Source organism: Eulemur rufifrons, chromosome 15 (assembly GCF_041146395.1).
Source record: "Eulemur rufifrons isolate Redbay chromosome 15, OSU_ERuf_1, whole genome shotgun sequence".
NCBI classification, from domain to species: Eukaryota; Metazoa; Chordata; class Mammalia; order Primates; family Lemuridae; genus Eulemur; species Eulemur rufifrons.
The window spans coordinates 69,249,357-69,274,177 of record NC_090997.1 but is presented as its reverse complement, the minus strand read 5'-3'; the positions used below and the strand labels follow the sequence as shown (position 1 = coordinate 69,274,177).

General features: G+C 35.8%; 1 protein-coding gene across 3 annotated transcripts in view; it reads left to right on the top strand.

The window, feature by feature from the left end:
• The window catches only part of ROS1 (ROS proto-oncogene 1, receptor tyrosine kinase), a 105,652-nt gene that overhangs the window by 61,451 nt on the left and 19,380 nt on the right, over positions 1-24,821 (top strand). For all 3 annotated transcript variants that reach the window (XM_069488340.1, XM_069488342.1, XM_069488341.1), the window contains 10 exons: positions 5,946-6,148; positions 7,632-7,776; positions 8,548-8,780; positions 8,870-9,046; positions 12,946-13,114; positions 14,153-14,270; positions 17,152-17,342; positions 19,065-19,148; positions 22,186-22,321; positions 23,731-23,893. In XM_069488340.1, coding sequence (XP_069344441.1) covers positions 5,946-6,148; positions 7,632-7,776; positions 8,548-8,780; positions 8,870-9,046; positions 12,946-13,114; positions 14,153-14,270; positions 17,152-17,342; positions 19,065-19,148; positions 22,186-22,321; positions 23,731-23,893 — 1,619 coding nt within the window. The remainder of the gene's footprint in view (positions 1-5,945; positions 6,149-7,631; positions 7,777-8,547; positions 8,781-8,869; positions 9,047-12,945; positions 13,115-14,152; positions 14,271-17,151; positions 17,343-19,064; positions 19,149-22,185; positions 22,322-23,730; positions 23,894-24,821) is intronic.

Here is a 24,821-nt window from a genome sequence, read left to right as displayed (position 1 = left end):
GACCCAGGCATAGGGGTACCCTGTCATAGGGGTACCCTCACCATTTTGTGAGTTAGCTAGTCCAGGACCATTAGCTAGTTCTCACAGTGAATATCTTAGAAAATCCCCTTGTATTTCTAGCAGGGGAAGGGTAAAAGGAACCATTTAGAAATATGACAGAACATTCTGTTTTCCTAACAAGATCTGCCCTCAAGAGAAATTATTTCACCAGAGCTGAACCTGCTGGGATTTTATCAGTGCCTAATTGACCTGGGGAAAAGAAAACACCAATTCAAGCCCACTTTAGCCATCCTGTTCCATCTAGGAGGGTGGAGGGGACGGGGAAGAACTTATGAAGTTCACAATTCAAAGGCAAAGACTCACTAAAAGACTAACCTAGGACTAAATGCCTCCCCCCGCAACCCCGTCTTCCTACCACATTACTAAAGGCCTATTTACGGTAATTTCTTTTACCTAGTACATTATGTTTAACTATCAAGAAAAAAAATACAAGGCATACTAAAAGATGTAAAACACGGATTGAAGATACAGAGAAAGTGTCAGAGCCAGACTTGAATATGGCAGGGATGTTAGAATCATTAGACTGGGAATTTCAAACAACTATGATTAATATGCTAAGGACTCTAATGGATAAAGTAGTCAGCATGCAAGAAAAGATGGTCAATGTGAACAAGGAGATGGTAATTTTAAGAAAAATGAAAAAAATCCTAGAGACAAAAACACTGTAATGAATGAGGAATGCCTTTGGTGGACTTATCAGTAGACTGGACATGGCTGAGAAAAGAATCTCTATGCCTGAAGACATCTCAGTAGAAACCTCCAAAACTGAAAAGCAAAGACAAAAAGGTAAAAAACACCACAACAGAATATGCAGGAACTATGGGATAACTACAAAAGGTGTAACATATATGTAATGTGACCAGAAGGAGAAGAAAGAGAAAAAGGGAGAGAAGAAATATTTGAAACAATAATGACTGAGAATTTCCCCCAAATTAATGTCAGATACCAAACTACAGATATAAGAGTCTTAGAGAACACCAAGTAGGATAAATGCAAAAACAAAACAAAACAAAACAAAAACAAACCCTACCCTAGGCCTATCATATTGAAACTGCAGAAAATCAAAGATAAAGAAAAAAATTCTAAAAGAAACCAGAGGAAAAAAGCACTGTGCTCATAGAGGAACAAAGGTAAGAATTATGTTTAGCTTCTCAGAAACCATATACGTGAGAAGAGACAGGAGTGAAATATTTAAAATGTTGAGAGAAAAAAAAAAATCCAACCTAGAATTTCGTGTTCTGAGAAATTATCCTTCAAAAGGAAAGGAGAAATAAAGACTTTCTCAGACAAAATTTGTTGGAATTTATTGTCAGTAGACCTGCCTTGCAAGAAATGTTAAAAGAAGTTCTTTAGAAAGAAGGAAAATTATGTAGGACAGAAACTCAGATTTACATAAAGAAAGAAAAAGTACTAGAGAAGGAGTAAGTGAAGGTAAAATAAAAGTTTTTATTTTTCTTATTCTTGATTGATCTAACAGACAACAGTTTATTCAAAATAATCATAATAGCAACAATGTATCAATTGTGTATGCTTATGGCTGTGTATGTGTGTGTGTATATATATATGCTTATTTATGCTTACATATAAGCAAAATAAATGACAGCAATGATACAAAGGATAGAAGAAAGGAATTAGGATTATTTTGTTATTATAAGGTACTTGCACTAGCAGTGAAGTGGTATAGTGTTATTTGAAAGTGGACTTGGATTAGTTGTAATTATATATTGCAAATTCTAGGGTAAACCACTAAAAAAAGTAAAAAAATAAAGTATAACTGATTCCTAAGAAAGGAGAGAAAACAGAATCATATAAAATGCTCAATTAAAACCACAAAAGGCAGAAAAAGAGTGGAAGACAAAAATAGGAATAAATGCAATCCCAATCAGAATCCAAGCAAGTTATTTTGCGGATATTGACAAACTTATTCTAAGGTTTACAGGAAGAGGCAAAAGACCTGGATAGCTAGCACAATATTGAAGGAGAGGAACAAAGTTGGAAAACTGACACTACCCAACTTCAAGACTTTCTATAAAGCTACAGATACCAAGACAGTGTGGTATCGGTGAAAGAATAGGCAAATAGATCAGTGGAACAGAATAGAGAGCCCCAGAAGAGATCCATATAAATATAGTTAAATGATCTTTGATAAATGGACAAAAGCAATACAATGGAAAATAGTCTTTTCAACAAATTGTGCTGGAACAACTGGACATCCACATGCAAAAAGTTTAGTGTGGACATAAACCTTACACTTATCACAAAAATTAACTCAAAATAGATCACAGACCTAAAGGTAAAATGCAAAACTATAAAACTCCTAGAAAATAATGTAGGATAAAGTCTAGATGACTTTGGGTTTGGCAAAGAGTTTTTAAATATTATATGATTCCAACTATATGACATTCTGGCAAAGTTAACACTATGGAGACAGTAATAAAATCAATGGTTGCCAGGGGTTAGTAAGAGGGAGGAAGGGATGAATATGTAGAGCACAGAGGATTGTTAGGCAGTGAAAATATTCTATATGATATTATAATGGTGGATACATGTCATTACACATTTTTCCAAACCCATAAAATGTACAACACAAGATTGAACCCTAATGTTAACTTTTGACATTGGGTGATAATGATGTGTCAATATAGATTCATTGATTGTAACAAATATACCATTCTGGTTCAGGTATTGATAATGAGGGAAGGCTACGCATGTGTACGGGCACGGGGTATATGGGAAATCTCTGTACTTTCCTTTCAGTTTTGCTATGAACCTAAAACTGCACTAAAAATATCTTAAAAAAAGTCCATTCAATATCTGTTTGAAGTTGAACACACACACACAAACACACACCCTACACACAAACACACACACGTATCCTTAAAAATAAAAATCCTAAAAGTAGCATGAATTTTTTTAATCATTAAAAAATAATTAATATAATATCATCATTATTTTATTTGAAAAGAGGTGTCAACTTTATTTTGCTGCTGTCTGGTTACATTATTAAAGGTACTTTATCTCCATCTGCTGGAAATTTTAAGCAATTACCAGTTAGCTACTCTTTTTCGTGAGGCACAAGGGCACAGAGAGAAGTAAAAGTCATTGGAAATCAAGAAAGGGAAGGGGTAAAAACCTACTTAACAGGCACAATGAACACTATTCAGGTGATGGGTACACTTATAGACCTGACTTAAACATTACAAAAGCTATCTATGTAACGAAAACATTTGTACTCCCTTAATATTTTGAAATAAAAAAAAGAATGGGATTAAAAAAAGAAAGAAAACATATTAATGAAAAAAACATATTTTCCTGTCCTGAATAACATTCCTAACACTTCAATATATCATATCATGTCGGTTAAATAAAAATAAAAGACTGACAAAGTACCAATGACCTTTGAATCAGATTATTGCTCTGGTTACTGACATGAGTGTTCCCAGTGTAGACTAGAAATCAGTACAAATTGAATACTATTGGATAAACATGGTTGAACTGGAGAATGGCCTATTTTGTAACATTAGTGAAGTTATCCATCTCCAATTCTCATACTCCCAAGTATCCTCAAACTTAGGTTCATAATCTCCTTGGATATTCCTTGTTACTAGAAATTTATGACATAGTTCTAATTTTAAAAATTCTTTCTTTAAACTGGTTTATTATAAAGGATATAACTCAGGAAGAGCCATATGGAAGAGAGGCACAGGGCAAGTTATGGAGGGTGGGCAGCATGAAGTTTCTATGTCCTCCACAGGCACGTCATCCTCCCAGCACCTCCACATGCTCAGCAACCCAGATGTTCCTTTAAACGTTCTTTTATGCATTTGGAAATTCCTATTTAGAATGCCCAAATCAGACCAGTATTATTTCCCCTAATTTTTCAGTAGTCTCACAAATGATGATGATAATGGTTAACATTCATTAAAAATTCTCACCATGTGCTAGGATACAATAATATATAAATAGCTATAGAATATCTCTTCTTTACAGAAGAGCTGGAGTAACCTTCCCAAGGTCAAAAAGCTAATAAGTGAAGGAGCTGGCTTGATCAAGTCATTTAGGATTTAGACATTTCCCCCATAATTTTCTGGCTGAATGAAAAGGACATACTTTATATTTTGATATCACAAATTAATAAAGATCTACAACATTTATTAAATAACTAATATGTGTCAGCCATCCTCTTTGGATTCTGGGGAAACAAAGATAAATCAACCACAGTCTCAGTCCAAGAAGCTTACATTCTAGTGGTAGAGAAAGAAAAGAAATCACCTAAGGGAAAACCAAAACCAGAATCAAATGTGGCTAGTGCTCTGGCAGAAGAACATGTGGTGTGTGGTGGGGACACAAAGTCAGACATGGGACAGAGCAGTGGGCAGGGGCCAGATTACAAAGTGCTGTGTATGATGAGTTAAAGAGTTAGTTAACTAGTGTAAGACTGTTAGATTTCATATTAAAATCATATTTGGAGCTAGTTGCATATTGTGTTCTCTTTGTGTGACGGTGCAGCATTTTTAGATGGTGTTTTACATGAGTCTTAATCAGAATAATAGAAGCTGCATTCAGCTGTAAGTGACAGAAACATGATTTCAGAGGCTTAAACTGAGCCTGCAGTGTGGTTGTACCATTGTCATGGTCCTGTCCACGGCTGGACTTTGAAGTGTTTCCCCAGCTCTTGGGCTCCTGGCTTGGAGGAATCGCAAGCCTTGGCCCATGAAATGGAGAGAGATGAAAGACACCCAGCAAGTATGGGTGAAGAATTTTTTGTAAGGAAAGTTTATGGGTGAAAAGTGAAAGTACATTTCCTAAAGGGAAATGAGTCTGTCTGGGTGAGTGGAAAAGACACTGTCTTCTATGTTTTTCCTTTTATATGTTAGTAGTATATGTTGATGTAAAGGTCAGGTATAATTACTTATGACTATATGTCACAGGTTTTGGGGTCTAGATTTTTCCAGGTATGGACATAACTTAAAGGTTATGTTCCAGACATTCCTTTTTCCTATACAGGTGATGGGGAAAGTCACCATTTATGGTGTTTTTCTATTTTCTCGCTGGTCGTCACTGTTCCATGGTCTAGTTGCCCCATTCTTTAAGACTGAAATAACTGTTTTCCCTGGTTATTTTTCTGCAACTATTTCCTTTTTATTGTTTTTCTTTAACTGTTTCCTCCTTCTTGTTTTTCTACTCTTATCATTCCATTACTTCTTGTTTTTCTGTCCCTAACACCATTGCACTGGTCTGGAGCAGACGGTTCCCATGGTAGTCTCTGTGAATGGTGCTCCCTGGAGTTGTGCAGGATGCGATGTGTTTGGTGGTATGTGGTGGCCAGGCAGCTCCAAAATAACATCAAGCACCAGGACTTCCGTCTTTCCTCCAGACTTCTTTAGTATGTCTTTTATTCAGTTCTCACAAGATCGCTGCTGCCGCTCTAGGACGTCACATCTGCCCGCTAAGCGGGAACAGAGTGAAGGGCGGAAGTGTGGGCAGAGAGTCAGCTCTTTATCATCAGTAAGACGATGGCTCCACCCACTTTACATTTGATTGGCCAGACTGTGTCACATGCTTGCCTGGACGGCAATCAAACCTCAGAAAGTTAGTTTTTTCTCAGGCATATCACACTGAACAATAACAGACATATGGAAGGTAGGAGAGTATTTGGTAGACTAGCAGTGTCTGCCACACATAGTATCAACATTAGCCATTTTTGTTTCTTCAAAGAGAAGATTTCAAAAGCATTTTTGTATTCATCCTTTCAAGCAAAAGTTACATATTTTCTACAAATTTCTTTCTAACTTTGACATTACCGTTGTTGTTAAATAAATCTACTGTTCCACTCTTATACATGTATGTGTATATATTTAATCTTTGTTCTCTTCTTATTTTAGATAAAGCATTTCTGTCTTTAGCTTCAGATACTGAGGAACCGACTATACTTAATGCCACCAACATTAGCCTCACAATCAAATTACCTCTGGCCAAGACAAATCTCACTGGGTATGGCATCACCCGCCCTACTCCAACATACGTCGTTTATTACACAGAAGTTAATGGCAAGAGAAACAGCTCTGGCTTGAAATACAGAATTCTGGTAAGATTGGAGCTAGTGGTCTTTGTCTTTTCACACTATGCCCTTTTTGACATAAAATTATTAGCCATAGTAAAATATTTTCTATATGGTCTGAGATGCACTATTATGCAAATTTTTACAGCTGATGATTCATCAAAACACATTGTGTTCTAGTTTTCTTGTCTGGGAGTAGGTTAAGCTTCAAGAAAGTATATTAGCCCTGGCTAGTTGATGGATTGCCATGGTCACAGTTTTCTAATTATCCTGAAAGAACTGGATTTTTTCCCCTTCCTGATTATCTAATTATCCCCAGAGAGTGATAGAGACTTGTTTTTGTGGCATATCCAGCAGATTGAAGATTGAGGAGTAACAAATGAATTAGACAGAAAGAACATTGCCATATACCTCTTCTCCATAGCATTTATCTAATATGAAATTTTATATTATATTTTTGTCTATTATTGCCTATATGTTATGAAACGTACTGTTATGGATAGCCTATGTCTGCTATACATCATCATTGTATCCCTAGCACCTAGCACAGTCTAGGCATTCACTAGATATTTCTTGAATGAATGAATGAAAGGGCACTATTTATTCTATCATTGGCATTAGTGTTTCAGTTTCCTTAGTGATGGAATCATATATATCCAATATTTTGTTTTGTGCTTGGCTTTATTTAGCCAATTCAAAATGTGAAATTGACCATCATCTATTGGACATTAAACACTATATGCTTTGCCATTAGGTATATATGATTCTTTGTTACTTAATTTATTTTGTTTATTTTAACCTTTCTTTACACATTTCTAAAAGGAGTTGTTTCAGAGTTAGGTTGAAGTATTTGGCTGACCAAGATTGGGTTTGTGGCATTGGACATTTCTGTTATTAATCTATCTTATTGTCTTCACGTTGATTGATATGGGTCTGTGGCTGTGGTTCTCAACATTGTTCGCACAGTGGAGCTTTTTAAAAATTCTGGGTCCAATATTCACCCAAGATAACTTAATCAGAATCTCTGGGGGGGGGGGGTATCCAGGCTTTTCTTAAAACTTCCCAGATAATTCCAAAGCACAACCAAGTTGAGAACCATTGGTCTAAAGAGAGTCTTTTTGTTCTCTTAAGCTTTATTTCCCAGAATGATTAGATAATGTAACTTACTCTTTTATTGTATTCACTTATGTGTCACTTCTTTACAATGCCAACTTGCTGAATTTCTAATGCAATTATAATGAAATAGTATCTTCTAGGAATTTACCTTCTTATGTGAAATGAGTTATGCCACAAAACTGACTGAGGGCTGCCAATCATTTGACATTCATTCTTGGAGATATTAAACAACTGAGGTCTGGGTAGATTAGGACAGTGGTATTACTATCAATAACCTAGAATTTAAAATAAATTAACTTTTTTAAGTCTTTAACTTTTTCTCTTTTATTAAATAATTTTTACCCATTTGTATCAAATGTAAGAATGAGATATTGATTTAAAAAATTAATTACAGGAATTTCAGGATAGTATAGCCCATATTGAAGATTTACAACCATTTTCAACGTATATGATACAGATAGCTGTGAAGAATTATTATTCAGATCCTTTGGAACATTTACCTCTGGGAAAAGAGATTTGGGGAAAAACTAAAAGTGGAGGTGAGTTATGGCCTTGGTGTGGGTGTCTAGAGTGGAATATTGTGATATATGCTATGTCTATGTTCATATATTTTTTAAAATCTGGATGCCAAATAGTCTTCTTATGTGAGATTTTTTTAAGTTTAATAAGAAAAATGTATTTGTAGAAAAATATGACCTGATCCATATTCTAACCTCTGAAGATGACTCGTAATATTCCATTAAAATGGAAAGCAACTAGGAGGTGAAACATCAAAACCAATATTGTTTGACCAAGGAACACATTCTTTGATCTCACCACACAGTGTCACTCTTTTTCCATATGCTCATAGGTCTCTGCACATGTGGTGAGCCGTAGGAAAGTCAAGCCTTTTTTCTATGTGAATTTACTGAGGCCACTGAGATTTAAAGTTTTATAACATTACTGCCATAAGGAAAATAAATTTAGAAACTAATAAGTTGTTCTAAGAGGAGGCAATTATTACGAGGTGATGCCATTTCTTTCAGATCTCTCTGATAATATTCACGACACTCACCTGAATTGGGTTATTCATCATTGGCCGTATCCTTGAGCTAGAGTCAGAGAATGATTTGGTTATTAGGCAAAAATAAGTGAGAGCCTTTCAGGCAGCCTGTTAACTTACCATTATATAAGACACTAGCTTTCCTTCTGAACGTCTGTTAGTCATTCTGCTCACATGATAGGATTATTCCTCAACCAAGACTCCATTACTTCTTCCGGCTTTCAGCACTGTTGCAACATCCCTTATCATTCCTTGCTATTTATTTCAGTACCAGAGGCAGTCTGGCTCATTAACACAACTGTGTGGTCAGACACCAGCCTCATTATATCCTGGAGAGAGTCTCACAAGCCAAATGGACCTAAAGAATCAGTCCGCTACCAGTTGGCAATTTCGCACCTGGCCCTAATTCCTGAGACTCCTCTAAGACAAAGTGAATTTCCAAATGGAAGACTCACTCTCCTTGTTACTAGACTGTCTGGTGGAAATCTATATGTGTTAAAGGTACAGTGAGTATATTGGACACTCTTTATTGCCATTCTCAAGTGCAAGGTTCTGAAAAGGTTAAGCAATTGTTCTTCTTTTACAAAAAGGTTCTGGCCTGCCACTCTGAAGAAATGTGGTGTGCTGAGAGTCATCCTGTCACTGTGGAAACATTCAACACACCAGAGAAACCTTATGCCTTGGTGCCAGAGAACACCAGTTTGCAATTACATTGGAAGGCTCCATCTAATGTTAACCTCATCAGATTCTGGTTTGAACTCCAGAAGGTAGACTTTTGATGCAAATCTTTATTTTATGATATAGAATAAATGGGAAGGCCTTTTTCATATGTTTAGAGCATTCTTGTGTATAAACAAACAATATATTTGACAACATTCATTGATTTAAGTTTGTCATATAGAAGCAGTAAATTCTCCAGTTTAATTTCTGATAGAAAGCATTCCCAGGGAGATTAATTTGCTCTTAAAAGGCTCCATTTAAAAGGGCATAAATTATAGGGTGCTGATTTCATAATATTTTACCTGTTTAGATGTTAACATGGTTGTCTGGTTTATAGTCCATAGCAATTTGGTGTTTTCTAGGGAAAAAAATGAAGGAAATGAACAAACAAAAAGCTAAGACCTTATTTAGAAATGTCCTTTCAACTATTTGAGGGCTGTACAGTGACAAGAGAGAAATTAAAACCAGCTTATTCTAAACTAGTTTGATGTTGGCTTATAAACTTTAAATGGTTCCTCATCCAGTACTCTTCATGCTTTAACCAATATAAAAATATCCACTGAATTTTAAGGTATTAGTTAATCTGATTACTTCACTGACAGGGAAAGTCCACATTGACTTTTATAGTGATAACATTTAGAATGGACTATTATGTTATTATAATTGCTACTTGTCATTTTCACAATTATATATTTGCATGTGTGTGTTTGTGTGTATCTGGGGCTATGTATATGTACACATTTGCAAAGATTGGTTAGTAATGTTTTGTTCAGTGGTAACTTAAAAGAAAGTCAGTATAGTCATGGCCTCACTATTTCTTTAAAAATTAAGTTGTTCCCCAGGATGTTTTTAGAATTTATTATACAAAATATATTTTGTGGTCTCATACCTTTTAGATAACAACTATGAAAAATATGGAACACTAAATATTGAGTTGATAAAACCAAAAGCCATAGTTTGATTGGACTTTTTCCATTGAGGATGTTTCTGATGATTTGTTTCCTATTTAAAAAAATGGTCCCCTTATAAAAACACAGTTAAATTGGAAAAATTGGAAAACTGCCTCTTTTTGGACATCTATTTAAGTAAACTTAATGTATAATAGTTCAGTCTAAAGTCAAGGAGAGGGTTATAAAGTTCATTTCCTAGATCAAAGAAATGAAATGGAAAAGGACCTTAGAGATGATGATGCTCTAGCCTCTCATTTCACTGATGAGAAACCAGACAGAACCCATGATGAGCTTGATCTCACCAGCCAGACACAGAGAAGAATCCCAAGACTGACTCATTCTTAGAGCAGTCCTACTTGGGTGCTGTCCATGGAAGGAATAGAAGTCATTAAGCCACCCATCCCACTCTTCAGAGTTTGAGGAGGACAGCAGACAGGGACCTCCTAGTCCAGTCTTCATGACTTTCATGTGATACTTTTTTGTGTCCAACCTTCCTCTGTTTTTACGCCTGCTCAACACAGGTTCCAGACAGACCATTTAGAAAATTATGAAGCTGAAAATGCAAGATATAGTTGTTATTCCTTGTGTGACCATCTGTGAGTACTAACTGATGAGCACAGTAGAAGACTGAGGGTTGATGAGTGACATCTAGTCAGAAAGTGTTATCTCTTTTAAACAACTTGAACCTACCCTCATAAAGATAGGACAACTGAGAGTGATCTCATCGCTCCATACTGAAACTCTGAGGGGTGGGTGGTGAGGGGGGGTATATGTCTTTTTAATTAATTTTTTTTTAGAAAGGAAAGAAGAAGAAAATAATAAACTTTCAATCTGTCTTTTCTGTCAAAATTTCATTATATAGAAAATGAAGGAATTATAACAGAACATAGGGCTAAGTCTCTATCTAGATCTTACATTCCATAGATTAAAAAAATCGCAACAGTGTATAGAACAACATATTCAACTTAAGATTGAGGAGAAACAAGTAATTTTGTTTTGGTAAATTTTTTCATGGAAGTCCATTAAAATTGTGTTTTTCCCACCTGTCCAGGAAAATCCCTACCAGAACCAAAAATCTCTGAAGTTTCAGACTCTCAGACATCATAGCTCACATCCCCCTCATTCCCCCACTCAAATAATTTGAAAATCCCTTCACCCCTGCACTTGTTGGCCTCTGACAAATGGAAAGTTCTGACACTCTTGTGATTTACTGGGATAGCCTGTGGCACCTCTCCAAGTTGGTGGTCTGCCCAGACATTCGTTGCTGTAGTGAGGCCAATACTCTACAGTTTTCCAGCAGTACCCTTGGCCAAACATCTCCCCAGCATTTGAAGGAGCTCTGATCATTTCTGGTTGGGTCACCTAGACTATTTACTTAAGGTAGTTTCTGTACTAGTTCATCAAGAAGGCAGGACCAAAAAGGGCTGAGATGTTTTTAGCCAGGAATTAATTTTTCTCTTTCTCTCTGCAGGTTCACAGTAAATATTATGGATTCAATACACCTGTTTTATTAAGCTATATGTCTCAGGGATTGATACATTTATGACTTTAGTGCAAGCAAAGTCCTTGACATCACCATTTCTATTTTTCTCTTTTTCATTCCCTCCATTCCCTTTTCCCCCTTTCTTTTTGTACCTGGTGGTCTACTTTCTGAAGGTGCTATGGAGAATCATTCCTAATTGAATAAAAAACTAATATAAAGTGTCCCTCTAATGAAATGATGTGACCTCATGAGTGCCAAATGAAAAAGGAGTTATAATTTAAGTTTATTTATGGAAAACGGCCTTCTTAGGAAACTCTACCAGGGAAAATACACCGAGAACCCTTGATAAAATGACACATCCTCTGCTTTTTCCTATTTGTATGTTAAGTAAAAAAAAAAAAAAATCACTATTTTTAAATAGTGATATTAAGAATCCAAATATTCATTTTTTTTTTGTTTTTTTGTTTTTTTTTTTGAGACAGAGTCTCACTCTGTTGCCCAGGCTAGAGTGCCATGGTATCAGCCTAGCTCACAGCAACCTCAAACTCCTGGGCTCAAGCGATCCTCCAGCCTGAGCCTCCTGAGTAGCTGGGACTACAAGCATGTGCCACTATGCCCGGCTAATTTTTTCTATATATATTTTTAGTTATCCATATAATTTCTTTCTAATTTTTTAGTAGAGATGGGGTCTTGCTCTTGCTCAGGCTGGTCTCGAACTCCTGAGCTCAAACTATCCGCCCGCCTCGGCCTCCCAGAGTGCTAGGATTACAGGCGTGAGCTATTGTGCCCGGCCTAAATATCCATATTTTTAAAAAGCAATGTCACAGAGAAAGAAGTTTCAGATATCTATAATTAGAAACCCAACATCTAAAGTGAAATGAAAGCAAGATTTCCTGCATTTGACTTCTGACCTTGCTTCTTAGTAGCTGCCTGATGGTGGGCAAAAATTTCCTTCTTTTAGTGATCTAGGCTGCCTATGTATAAAAATAAGGAATCTGATCACGTCTGAAGAGAATGTTAGGAGGAAAGAAATGTTTTGGTCTGTAATTAGCTGTGGACTTCTTCAAGGAAACAAAATATGTAAAAATATAATTATTATGAAAGTAGCAAATCTCTGGAATTGAAAATATCATTGTTTTGATCCATCATTGTCCCTCAGCTGTAAATTTGCATTCTTAACCATCCTGATTTAATACAGGTATCTACTCTTAGGGATATTAAGAAGTCATAGCTCTGAATCTTCCCTGATAATATATAGTCAGAGGTGCATATCCTACCTTGGGCTTATGCTAAGAACTGTCATTAAAGTCAGTTATAGATTGTCATAAAGAATAAAACAGCTGTAGGTGATGGGATAATGTTTGGAATAAAACATTCATAAAGAAGTTCTTACTCTTTAATATAAAGTAAATGTTAAATTTTAATCATTTGCTATAAGCCTTAAAACATTTTTATGTTTTAAGAAGATTTCCTTAGAGAAAGAAAAATGTTTAATTGAGACTTCTTTTTCTAGTGGACATACAATGAGTTTTACCACATTAAAGCTTCATGCAGCCAAGGTCCTGCTTATGTCTGTAACATCACAGATCTACAACCTTATACTTCCTATAATGTCCGAGTAGTGGTGGTTTATGTGACAGGAGAAAACAGCACCTCATTTCCAGAAAGCTTTAAGACAAAAGGTGAGTAGTAACATACTCAACACTCAGAAAACCCTGTAAGTGTCTCAATTCTTTTCTTTTCACTTTTTTCACTAATCCTAGAGGTTGAAAATTTTCTTTAAAAAGAGTATATTACTATTCTAGAGCTTATGTGAGGAAATTGGGAAGATTTAGGAGACCTTACATGCAATAATGAGGTAATACTGGCTTGGTTTTACAGGATCCTGAACTGGGCAAAGTTATTTCTCCTTTTAGTACTCTGATTTTCTGTCTAGCTTTGACATTTTGAAAATGGTGTTACTGAGTGTTCAATAAATACTTGTTAAGTGGCTACTATATTCCAGATGCTAAAAATGAAAAATCTAAAAAGTCCATTAAATTAACTAGTGTTCTGAAAGATATACCATACCTTCAAGTTGATCCCTATAAAAATGGAGGGAAGGCCAGGCACGGTGGCTCACGTCTGTAATCCTAGCACTCTGGGAGGCCAGAGCGGGTGGGTTGTTTGAGCTCAGGAGTTCGAGACCAGCCTGAGCAAGAGCGAGACCCTGTCTCTACTAAAAATAGAAAGAAATTATATGGACAGCTAAAAATATATATAGAAAAATTAGCTGGGCATGGTGGCACATGCCTGTAGTCCCAGCTACTTGGGAGGCTGAGGCAGAAGGATTGCTTGAGCCCAGGAGTTTGAGGTTGGTGTGAGCTAGGCTGACGCCACGGCACTCTAGCCTGGGCAACAAAGTGAGACTCTGTCTCAAAAAAAAAAAAAAAAAAAAAAAGAGGGAAAATGCTCCAAAACTTATGATAGCTTTTTTATTTGCATTTATCACTTATTTTGTGTTAAGCTGAGATATATTGTTAATCCTATCATTAATCCGTCTAATCAATCACTAGTAAAAACTTCAGATACTCATTTAAAATTATGTACTCAGATTATTTCTGAATATTTCTTTAATGTATTGTCTTTCTTCTTAATAAACACGTAATATAGAAAGATGTCAATGCTGAATATTTGTACTTCCAGTGTATCAATTGGTATTTTCTTTTTTTCCCCCAAAGCTGGAGTCCCAAGTAAACCAGGCATTCCCAAATTATTAGAAGGGAGTAAAAGTTCAATACAGTGGGAAAAAGCTGAAGATAATGGAGATAGACTTATGTACTATATCCTTGAGATCAGGTATGTCTGTTTGCAAAAGTACTTTGTAAACTACAAAGAGCTAAGCAGTTGATTCTAAGGTGATCAAAAATAACAATATATATTAAAGTATATTTATATATAAATACAAAGCATCCTTAGTTTGAGGACCTTGTGTGCATCACTACATTCTTTGTACAATTCCTAGAGGTCAGTGTTGGCACTCTAAATATAAGACAGATCACATCATTCTCAGAACTCTGTAACTGCTCATCAAAACTTTATGAAAATCACTTGATCATAGGCTCATGCAACTAGTATTTACTTAATAACTATTCTGTTTAAGAAGCTGAGCTGATATTTAATGTTAGATGAAGGTAAGCATCTAAGTTTCTGATGATAATTTGTTTCAGCAAGGTGAATGCTCTCTAGTGAGAATTGTAAATGAATAGGCATTTTTCATAATGTAAAATTAGGTCAAGGTCTGAAATTGTCTGAAGTGTATAGGTCACACCAGATTCTCTATCCATTGTAAAGATTACAGTTTGCAGTGTGTTCCCAGGGACTGAAAATGCACCATCAGTGAAAACCAGCCGCTGATGAACATCCACAGACTGGGCCAGTATGGGGAGCTCGGTGAACCATAACTGGCTCAGAAGGACTTATTTCATGCCAACTTGAGGCGAGAATTCCAAATTCCAAAGTCCCTCATGAGACTATGAAACCATCTTTTAAGAAGCTCCAAGGACAAAAGTCACTTCCATAATTACAGTCCTGGCAACTTGAGCTGTAGATCTATTTTTGCTTCATCGTGCTCTGACATTCCCATAACCTTAAAAAATTTTCCTGCTCATGCTAGAGAATTTCTAACTGAAACCTTCTTGAAATTTCTGTTACTGTTTTTCATGAAGAGTGCAATACATTCTGACCTGCAGAGCTGTGTTGGTTGTCTGTGGCTGTAAATGTGTACACCAACCAGGCCACACCATGGTTCTTGCTAGGACCCCTTTAGTGTGTTCCTTTCAATAGCACCTTAAGGGTTACTTAAGTAACTCCATCTAAATACTTTCCATACTCCTTGCCCCAGGTCTCCAATGTCAGGACACGGACTATAAGATGACAGAATGAATTGTTGTAACTTCAGTATCTCAAAGTAAGTTCTTCAGTCAGGACACTCTAGTTGGACTCGGTGTAGTGCAGTGATAGTGCAAAGTCTATGAATTTGGGAGCTGAACAGATTGTATTAGTTTCCTGGGGCTGCCATAACAAAGTACCACAAACTGGGTGACTTAGAACAACGGAAATTTATTCTTACAGTTCTAGAGGCTAGAAGTCTAAAACCAAGGTATCAGCAGGACCATGCACCTTCTGACTGTTCTAGGGAAGAATCCTTCCTTGCCTTTTCTTAGCTTCTGGTGTTTGCTGACAATTCTTGGTGTTCCTTGGCTTGTAGATGCTTCGCTCCAGTCTTTGCCCTCTTTATCACATGGTGTTCTCCCTGGGTGTGTTTGTGCGCAAATTTCCCTTTTCCTGTAAGGGCACTGGTCATTGGATTAGCGCCCACCCTAAACTAGTATGACCTCATCTTAACTCGATTATATCTGTCAAGACTTTATTTCCAAACAAGGTCACATTCCCATATTCTGGGTGGGTATGAGTTTTTGGGGGACACCATTCAATCCAGCACACAGACTGTGTTTAAACCTTTGCTCTTTTCCCTTTTTGAATTTAAGTTTTCTAACTTGTAAAATGGGATGATAATATCTACCTCTTTAGGTTGTTGTGAGGATGCAGTGAATTGAAACATTATGCAAAGCACTGGTACAGTATGTTATATATAGAAGTTCTGAACCAATGTCAGAATTCTTCCTTCTCTCCCTTATGGCCAATAACTGTGAAGAACCACTTCACAAATTCTTAAGGGCCTCTTTCTTTGGGATCTGAGTTGCTTGGAAATTGCCAATGCTTAACATGAGACTTCACAAAATGTATGAAAATGCTACATTATAATGCTTCACTCAGGATGGACCTTAGGACCATTAGTTCCTGGGAAAAGTTGTGACCAAATCTGCTGCCCTCATTCTCCTTGTGTTTTTGCCCGTTCCCTGCCCCCATGAGGCTCAGCCCTCCCTGTCCTTGTTGATCTTTCAGGATGACCTTTTAGTTAGCAGGAGCAGAACAATATTCTCCTACATATTCCTAAGCTTATTGTAGATTGGTACCAAGTCCTGAAACCGTTGCGATCTGAAAATTTGACAATGAAATGTTCTTCAATGTCAGAGAAGACATGATTGGAAGAACTTGAGGTTGCCTTTCTTCAGTGATTCTGTTAAAAGCCATTCCAGTTATATCTTTTGAACCCAGCTCTTATGTTCTTTCTATGTTTCATATGGAGGACAATTGGATTGACATTGAGGTAGGATGTAAGTCAATACAAAAGGAAGCAGTGAACCTTATAATCTCAGATACAATGATAACTTTGGCAGGTGAACTGTAACACCTTCCTTATCAATTTCTTAATTTGTATTTTATCTATACATGGTATGAATAAAGGACAAATAACATAAGACTGAAAATTAAGAAAATTGAAACTTCCTAGTTATAAATTATGGAATAATTGTCTTATAGGTTTGGAATTCTAAATAAAGTTTACACAGTCTAATAGTAGGAAAAGGATCTTCAGATTTCTCTTGGCCGTTGATTATTCATCATTTTCTTGGTGGGCTAAGTTGGTTGGCTCCATGCGTCACTAGGATCTCTTTATAAAACCATGCAGCCAAATCATGTGAGAGGAATGAGATCAAGGGCAATGTGTGCGAAAGGAGACTCTGGAGTTCTGTCACCTAAATGATATACGAGCAACTAGAAATAACACATATATTGTCATGATATTTTAGTTACTATCTTACTGTTTCTCTTGCAGAAAGGTCACTTCAAATGATTCACAGGACCTGAATTTAAGGTGGAAAATGACATTTAATGGATCCTGCAGTAGCATTTGCACATGGAAGTCCAAAAACCTGAAAGGAATATATCAGTTCAGAGTAGTAGCTGCAAATAATCTGGGGCTTAGTGAATATAGTGGAATCAGTGAGAATATTATATTAGTTGGAGGTATGTTACCACATCTATCCACACACTAGCTTATTACATAAAAGTTCAGTGATAAAGATCAGTGCATTCTTAACATTAGCAATAGATAATGGTGACTATATATCTTATCATCCAAACTATTAAACCGTTCAATTCATCTGATGTGATCTTCCTAAAACATCATTATCATCATATCATTTTTCTACTTAGTAATAATCAGCTGCTCTTTAATGCCTACCACACCAAGTCCATGCTCCTAACTTGGCTTCCAAGGCTGTTTATAATCTGATATGACTCTATTTATCCAGCCTTATTATCCTGTTCCTGCTACTCTCACCTTATTCACAAGGCGTAAAACTATTCTGTCTCTTCCACTTCTATTTGAGCTTGTGATACATTATCATTTTAATCACATAGGCTGGAAATCTCAGTGCCATCTATGATTTTTCTTTCTACTTAGTCACCAAATTCTATCAATTTTACCATCTCAATTTCTCTCTGATGAGTTCCCATCTTCCTATTTCCACCCTGGCTTTCCTAATTTAAGGTATTGTTTCTTGCCTGTGCTCTTGGCTTAATCACACTGCTGACAGTTAATCTAGTTGAAGCACAAGCTGCAGTACTCAACCCCTCTCTGAAATACCTACAACAGCTCTCCATTCACTGCCTTCGGAATCAACTACAAACTTGTGTGTGGCATGTAAGGCCTTCTGTGATTTGTTTTTCAATTGTGGTTCATCTTTCCCAATCTTTATCCCTATGCTGTGGCCATATCAGACTGGTAAAAAGCTTTTATGTCATGGTCTTTGGCCTTGTGTTTCCCTCAGCCTAGAATATAGGTCCCTACCACCTACCCTGTGCCCCTTAGCTGGGATTTCCTTTCCTTCATTTTCTGCCAATTGAAATTCTTCTCACTTTTCAAGACATAACTTAAATGAATTCATAGTGATGCTTCACTGATGTTTCATAGGCAAAGTGAATTATTGCATTTTACACATGCACATTCTATGTAAAAGTTAGATTATTCTTACTTGTATTATAGTTAGTTGTCTACATAAGATCTTAGCAAACTTTCTCTGAAAAGAATCAAATAGTAAATATTTTAAGTTTGCAGGCTACATCCAATCTCTGTAGTGTGTTCTTCTTTTCTTCTTCTTTTTAAAAACAGTACTTTAAAAATGTAAAAATTATTCTTAGCTCATGGCAGGGGTGCGACAGTGGGTACAAAATCAGGCTGCAGCCAGATTTGTCTCTCATGCCGTAGTTTGCCAAACTCTGGCCTACATGTTTGTTTTCTCTACACAACTGAAACTACTAAGAGAAGGTACTGTATCTATTCCTCAGTTTAATACCCATGAAATTAAATGTGTATGAAGATATTATTAATTAAAAATACAAACTATTTAATATATGTAGACTGAGACTTCTTTGTCCCAAATTCATTAAAAGGATATGCATGTTTTCCCAGTTATTTAAAAGTAGAAGATTGAGTGGGTATATTCCGATGGTGTGTTGGTAGACTGGCTCTCTGGGAAAACAAAAACAAAAACACCTTGATTTTGATTCCCCATGGTGTAAATACTTCTGCATGGATGATTTCAAGTTATCAACTGTTTAACAACTGGCTTGCAAGAATCCAGTAATAGCTAGCTCTGGCATATCACTCTGTGTGTGCTTAGGTATAACTGGAACGATTTAGCTTTATTCTGTGAATTAATTTCTTTTTCTCATTTGTATCATTAGATGGTTTTGGGATACCAGAAACAAGTTTTATACTTACTATTATAGTTGGAATATTTCTGATTGTTACAATCCCATTGACCTTTGGTAAGTATCATAGATTTTAAAAGTAGATAATAAACTATTTACTTGATCATACTGATTGATTTATCTCTTAGTTTATCTAATCTCCTAAATGAAAAATTACCTGATTAAATAAGTTCATGAAATTCACAATGTTACCTTTGGTTATGCTCTTACAATCACTAACTTCTGTGAATTATTTTCTGATCTGGGCGTAACTACTTTATGAAAAATATAATTATGTGTACATTTCACGGTATACTTTAGATAAAACTACTTGCAAGGGCACAAACTTTTAGCTTTCTTTGAAACATTATTGTTTCTGATTGGCTGCATAACAATTGTTTTGTAGCTTATAGTTTGAAATAAGTAAAAGAAAAATAACCCTAGGTACGAAAAAAGTGTAGGATTAATGGGAGGCCAGTGACAATCTTTGGTCAGAATAGTTTTGGTTTCTAGGCAGACAGCCTGGTTTGGAATGAGCAGGGCCTCTTTTGCAGAAGATCCATTTCTGGCTTGTAGGATCTACTCTTGCTTTCAGACATTTGATCTGCTTATTTCAAATCCCTACTCATTTATAAATGGCCAGGAAAGCAGAAGAATAGGTTAGGTAGATAGAAATTAGCTATTTTCCACTATTAATTTTATACTAACGTGCTAGTCCTAAAAAGTACCTTTTTTTTTTCTTTTAAAGATTTAGTTTAATGATGAGAAAGTGCAGTGACAATCCCAAAAGGAATAGTCAAATATTGGACCTGTAGGGTTATCATAGTGATCATATATTCTGCTTTATTCTTGTTTCAGCACAAATATTAATAACACATTTTTCAGTCTCTACAATGCCCTGGTTTGGGTAATAAGATATATGGTCCCGTATCTATTAAGAGTCCTTGATACACCAAAGCGTTACAAGAAAGGCATGGTACTTATCAGAAAAGAACACTTAAACATATATTCAGGAGGCTTATTTTGTTCATAAATAAGGGAAAGTTACAGGGAAAGTTGAAGGAAAGTTACAAACATAAAGTCAAACTCTCTCAGGATGAAGAAAGCCAGTATTTCATTGTGTTCTAAATCTTTATTCTTTCTCCAAACTGATTGGAGTTATAAGCTATCAGAGAGCATTTTGAAACTTGATTTGAAATTTCTTTTCAAAGATTCCACCCAGATAATATGTGGAACTCCTTTAGCTAACTTGGAAAGCTAAAAATTTCAGCTGACCCTGCCAGGATTTTAACCTGTGGTTCCAGAGAGTCTAAGTATTGCACAGCTGATGTTTGTGCCACTAAGCCAGCCCCTCCAGAATTACGCATATGACTGCAGTGCATTTGGCAGTTGGCATATAGGCTTGAATGTTTGTCTGCTTTCCTACTGCGAAGGAGCATTGCATGAAGAATCCTTTATCTGACCTTTGCGTGCTTACTTGTACATCACCATTGTTTAAACCTATCACTCTAGTGGATGAATATGAGATAATTTCAGACCACCTATTGTGCTTTCAAGACATCCTATGGATATCTGACTTTCTCAGGACTTAAAGGTCTTTATTCTGTTTGGAATTCACGGATTTTTGAGTATAGCTAAGCTAATTCAGTTCTTTGCTTTTAGTAGCAGTGCATGTGGTTTTGCTAGTAAGAATGTGTGAGTGCATGAGAAAAGATTGAGTCATTATAATAATGAAAAGTAGCAATGATTTTAAAATTTGTATTGTTCTGAGGGCTCTCATCAGTTATATTTATATATAAAATTGAGACAAAGTTTTAAAAATAAGCATTGGCAGCCTTTGCTTCGGTGAGTGGCCATATCTAACATACAACATTAGCCTTATGCTGGGAGTAGAGGGAAATGTAAAGCAGTAAAATACAATTGCTGACCTCAGGATCTTGCCATTTAAAGATGGAGGCAAGACATACCTGTGTAAAAAGATAAATAAATAGCAAGGTATGTGCTAAATAACAATACAAGGCAATCTCACATGAAATATACAAGACAATGACATAGGAGGAGCACTGAAAGGCAAAATTGGTCTTTTAAGTTCATATTTGAGAAATCAGCAGAGGTTGCAGAGATCTCAGAAAGCATCACTGAGCATGTGAGGCATATGCTGAGCTTTAAAAAAATGTACAAAAGTAAATTATGTAACCAAAACGTGTGTACCCCTATAAAACTCTAAAATAAAAAAAATGAAGGGAAATGGTGAGAGAACTTCAAGTCTGAAAAATTCCATTAGCAAAGGTAATTTCAATCTTTCACTTTGTGGCCCCTCAAATGGAATTTCACTTGAATAAAACTCTGACCTCTTGGGTACAGAAGCTACTGTGAAGTTAAAATTGTAATGATCATCTCTCAAAGCATCCTTGCTGTTTTCAACTTCTGAGCCAATATTCTAGTACAGATGGATGATCTTATTGATATAATTGTATTTTAACTTTAAAAAACCACTTTCTTTTATCATTATAAAAATACCTGCTAATTGTATGAAGACGACACACAAATCACTCATGATTCCACAGCTAGGGGGGCACTGCTAACATTTGGTAAGCTTCATTCCAATAATTTTCTATGTATTTGAATATGTGAAGATGAACAACAATGGATATACACTTTTATACTATGCATTTTAAAAAAATGTTCCATCATACTGAAAGCATTTCCTTAGGTCTACTGAGGAGTATAACCTGGATATGATTGAACTCAAAAATGAATTTGTTTCACTAATCATTATTATATAGTTTGTTTTAGTTTATTCTGACTCAAGTTTATGGGTGATTTTGAGAAATCAGTTCTAATATTAAGATATTTTAATTTGTTTAAGAAGTGAGATGAAAAGTCATGTGGTATAAATTGTGTGGTTTTATGTAGCTTTTTTTTTTTAACCTGGATTTAATTAGTTTTTCTATTATGGGCATATTTTTAAATCAAGTTATAAAAAATTCTGCTCTACAACTATTCTACCAATCGTATTCTTATTTATAACCATTTAAAATGCATTGTTAATATTTCCTAAAGGAAAAATGAAGCAATATTTTATTTTGTAAATTATGTCATTTTTTCTTTGCAGTCTGGCATAGAAGATTAAAGAATCAAAAAGCTCCCAAGGAAGGGCTGGCAGTTCTCGTAAACGAAGACAAAGAGTTGGCTGAGTTACAGGGTCTGGCAGCTGGAGTAGGCCTGGCTAATGCCTGCTATGCGATACAGTATGTAGCCTGGGCCATCGCTATGCAGCACCTAGGCAAAGGGTGGGCAGCAGTGACAACAGTGCCCCTGTGTCCTGCATTGCCCAGGGCAGGCCTGGTTTGTCCCATGATTTCTGGCATAGTCATTAATAACTTCCCCTTTCACTCTCAAATGTGACCTGGAATAGTTGACAAATTATGGGATTATCCTGCAAGGCGGGGGTCCCCAACCTCTGGTTAGTTGTATAATTATTTCATTATATATTACAATGTAATAATAATAGAAATAAAGTGCACAGTAAATGTAATGTGGTCGAATCATCCCTAAACCATCCCCTCCTCCCCAGTCTGTGGAAAATTGTCTTCCATGAAAATGGTCCCTACTGCCAAAAAGGTTGGGGACTGCTGCTGTAAGGGAAATACAGAAAAATACATTGTTTTCCAGTGCTTTATCATGTAGTTCAAAAATAAATTAAAGAATGAGATAAATACTATATTCAAGAGAGTGGGTGGTAACATGGTTGGTTTAATTGGAAGCAGCATTTGAGAGAAGAGGAATTCCAAGGGCCTTGTGTATGGGCTATTAAGTCAGTCTTACTCTGTTTCAGAAGTTGCATGGTGATTACCTACAAAGCCTCTTTAAGAAAAATGAGTTTTGTACTTTGTCATCATAATTAAGGAAAATATTTAAGTGTCTCTTTGCATGAGGTACTATATTATGATCTATGCAAAAAGGAATAATGTATCATAGGTTTTGATTCTAGAGATTTATAATTCAAGATATAAAAATGAAGGCTTTGAAGTAGACACAAAGGTGACCTAAATCAGCCATTCAGAGGTGACTTTTCTTGGAGAAAATACTCCGCATATCTACTATTCAAGGTTCTCTATTAAAAACTCAAAGCATTTTTAATATAGAGGCTTTTTTTTCTCACAGTATTCCAAGTGAGAAGATTGACTTTCTTAAAGTTAATCTAGTGGTAATAGAGTTGATTTTTGTGGTCACAATAAATTTTGTTGTACATAAGATATCAGGTGTGTGAAACAGTTAAAAGGAAAGCTCATAGACCCAGATGCATTTATTCCTAATTTGCAATAGCTTTTTATATAAATTGGCAGTTTGAAGACGTTAATAACTACTAACTTTGACAGAAAAGGCTACAATAAAAATCTTGAGGCAATGCATACACATGTATGTTTCTATCAAAAGGAAGAAGCCTAGAAATGGAGAGACTTGTTCTGTCAGTAAAAGATGGTAGAATAGAGAAGTGTGATAGGAACACAAAGTTCCACGTCTCTATGTTGCATAGAATGCATAGTGCTGCAATGTCATGAGATTTCTCTTTCTCGCTCAAATGCAAACATGAATACCAACACAAACTTGTAAACCATATGTATTTTGTTAGAACAAAAAGATTGTTATTTTATAGTACTCTTCCAACCCAAGAGGAGATTGAAAATCTTCCTGCCTTCCCTCGGGAAAAACTGACTCTACGTCTCTTACTGGGAAGCGGAGCCTTTGGAGAAGTGTATGAAGGGACAGCAGTAGACATCTTAGGAGTTGGAAGTGGGGAAATCAAAGTAGCAGTCAAGGTAATGTGGATCTTTGAACTCCTTGACATGTTATGTTACCATATCCACATGGATTTGCATTGGTACAATTATAATAAACGTGGAATGCTCTTATTTGAAAAGAGGACTAGTAGAATGTAAAAGCCTACCCATAGCTATAGAAATCATATTTTTTTTAAAAAAAATTTCCTACATAGGTTCTGTAATCAACAGAAAATCTTCAGGGTTTACACTACCTCCAAGGCTACTAATCAGCTAAGCTCTGGAAGACAGTTATCTTCCTTCAAACATGCTATAAGAGAAGTGTAAAACATGTTTGTAAAACATATTCTCAAGGTACTAGACTAGAGGTCATCAAATGTTTTCTTAAATAGGCCGATAGTAAATATTTTAGTCTTCCTGGCAATATAGTCTCTGTTCCAACTGCTCAACTCTGCCATTGTATCATCATAGACAACATGTAAAGGAATGAGTGTGGCTATGTACCAGTAAGTATTTATGAACACTGAAATTTGAATTCACATAATTTTCATGTGTCATGAAATAATATTCTCTTCTCTGGACTTTTTAACCATTTAAAAATATAAAAACTATTTTCGGATCACAGGCTCTACAAAAAGAGATGACAGACTGGATTTACCCATAGGCTGTAGTTTGTCAACTTCTGTACTATACAAGTATTCATCATGGTATATCTAGTGTATCTTTAAGGAAACACTGGACATACTCTCATTTTTATAAAACTTTCTTTTGCTAAGGGATGATGAATCTTTTATGTAATTGAGCAATATCCTGATCACTGCTTGTTAGAGATTTATTGTTTTGAGGGTGGGCTATACAACTAGAAAGGATTACAAAATTCTCTCCACTTCCAAATTATGCCATTTAAAAGTTCTTCAACCTCAACTATTTTAAAAAAGTGTTTATTTTTCTCTCATAACAAGATACT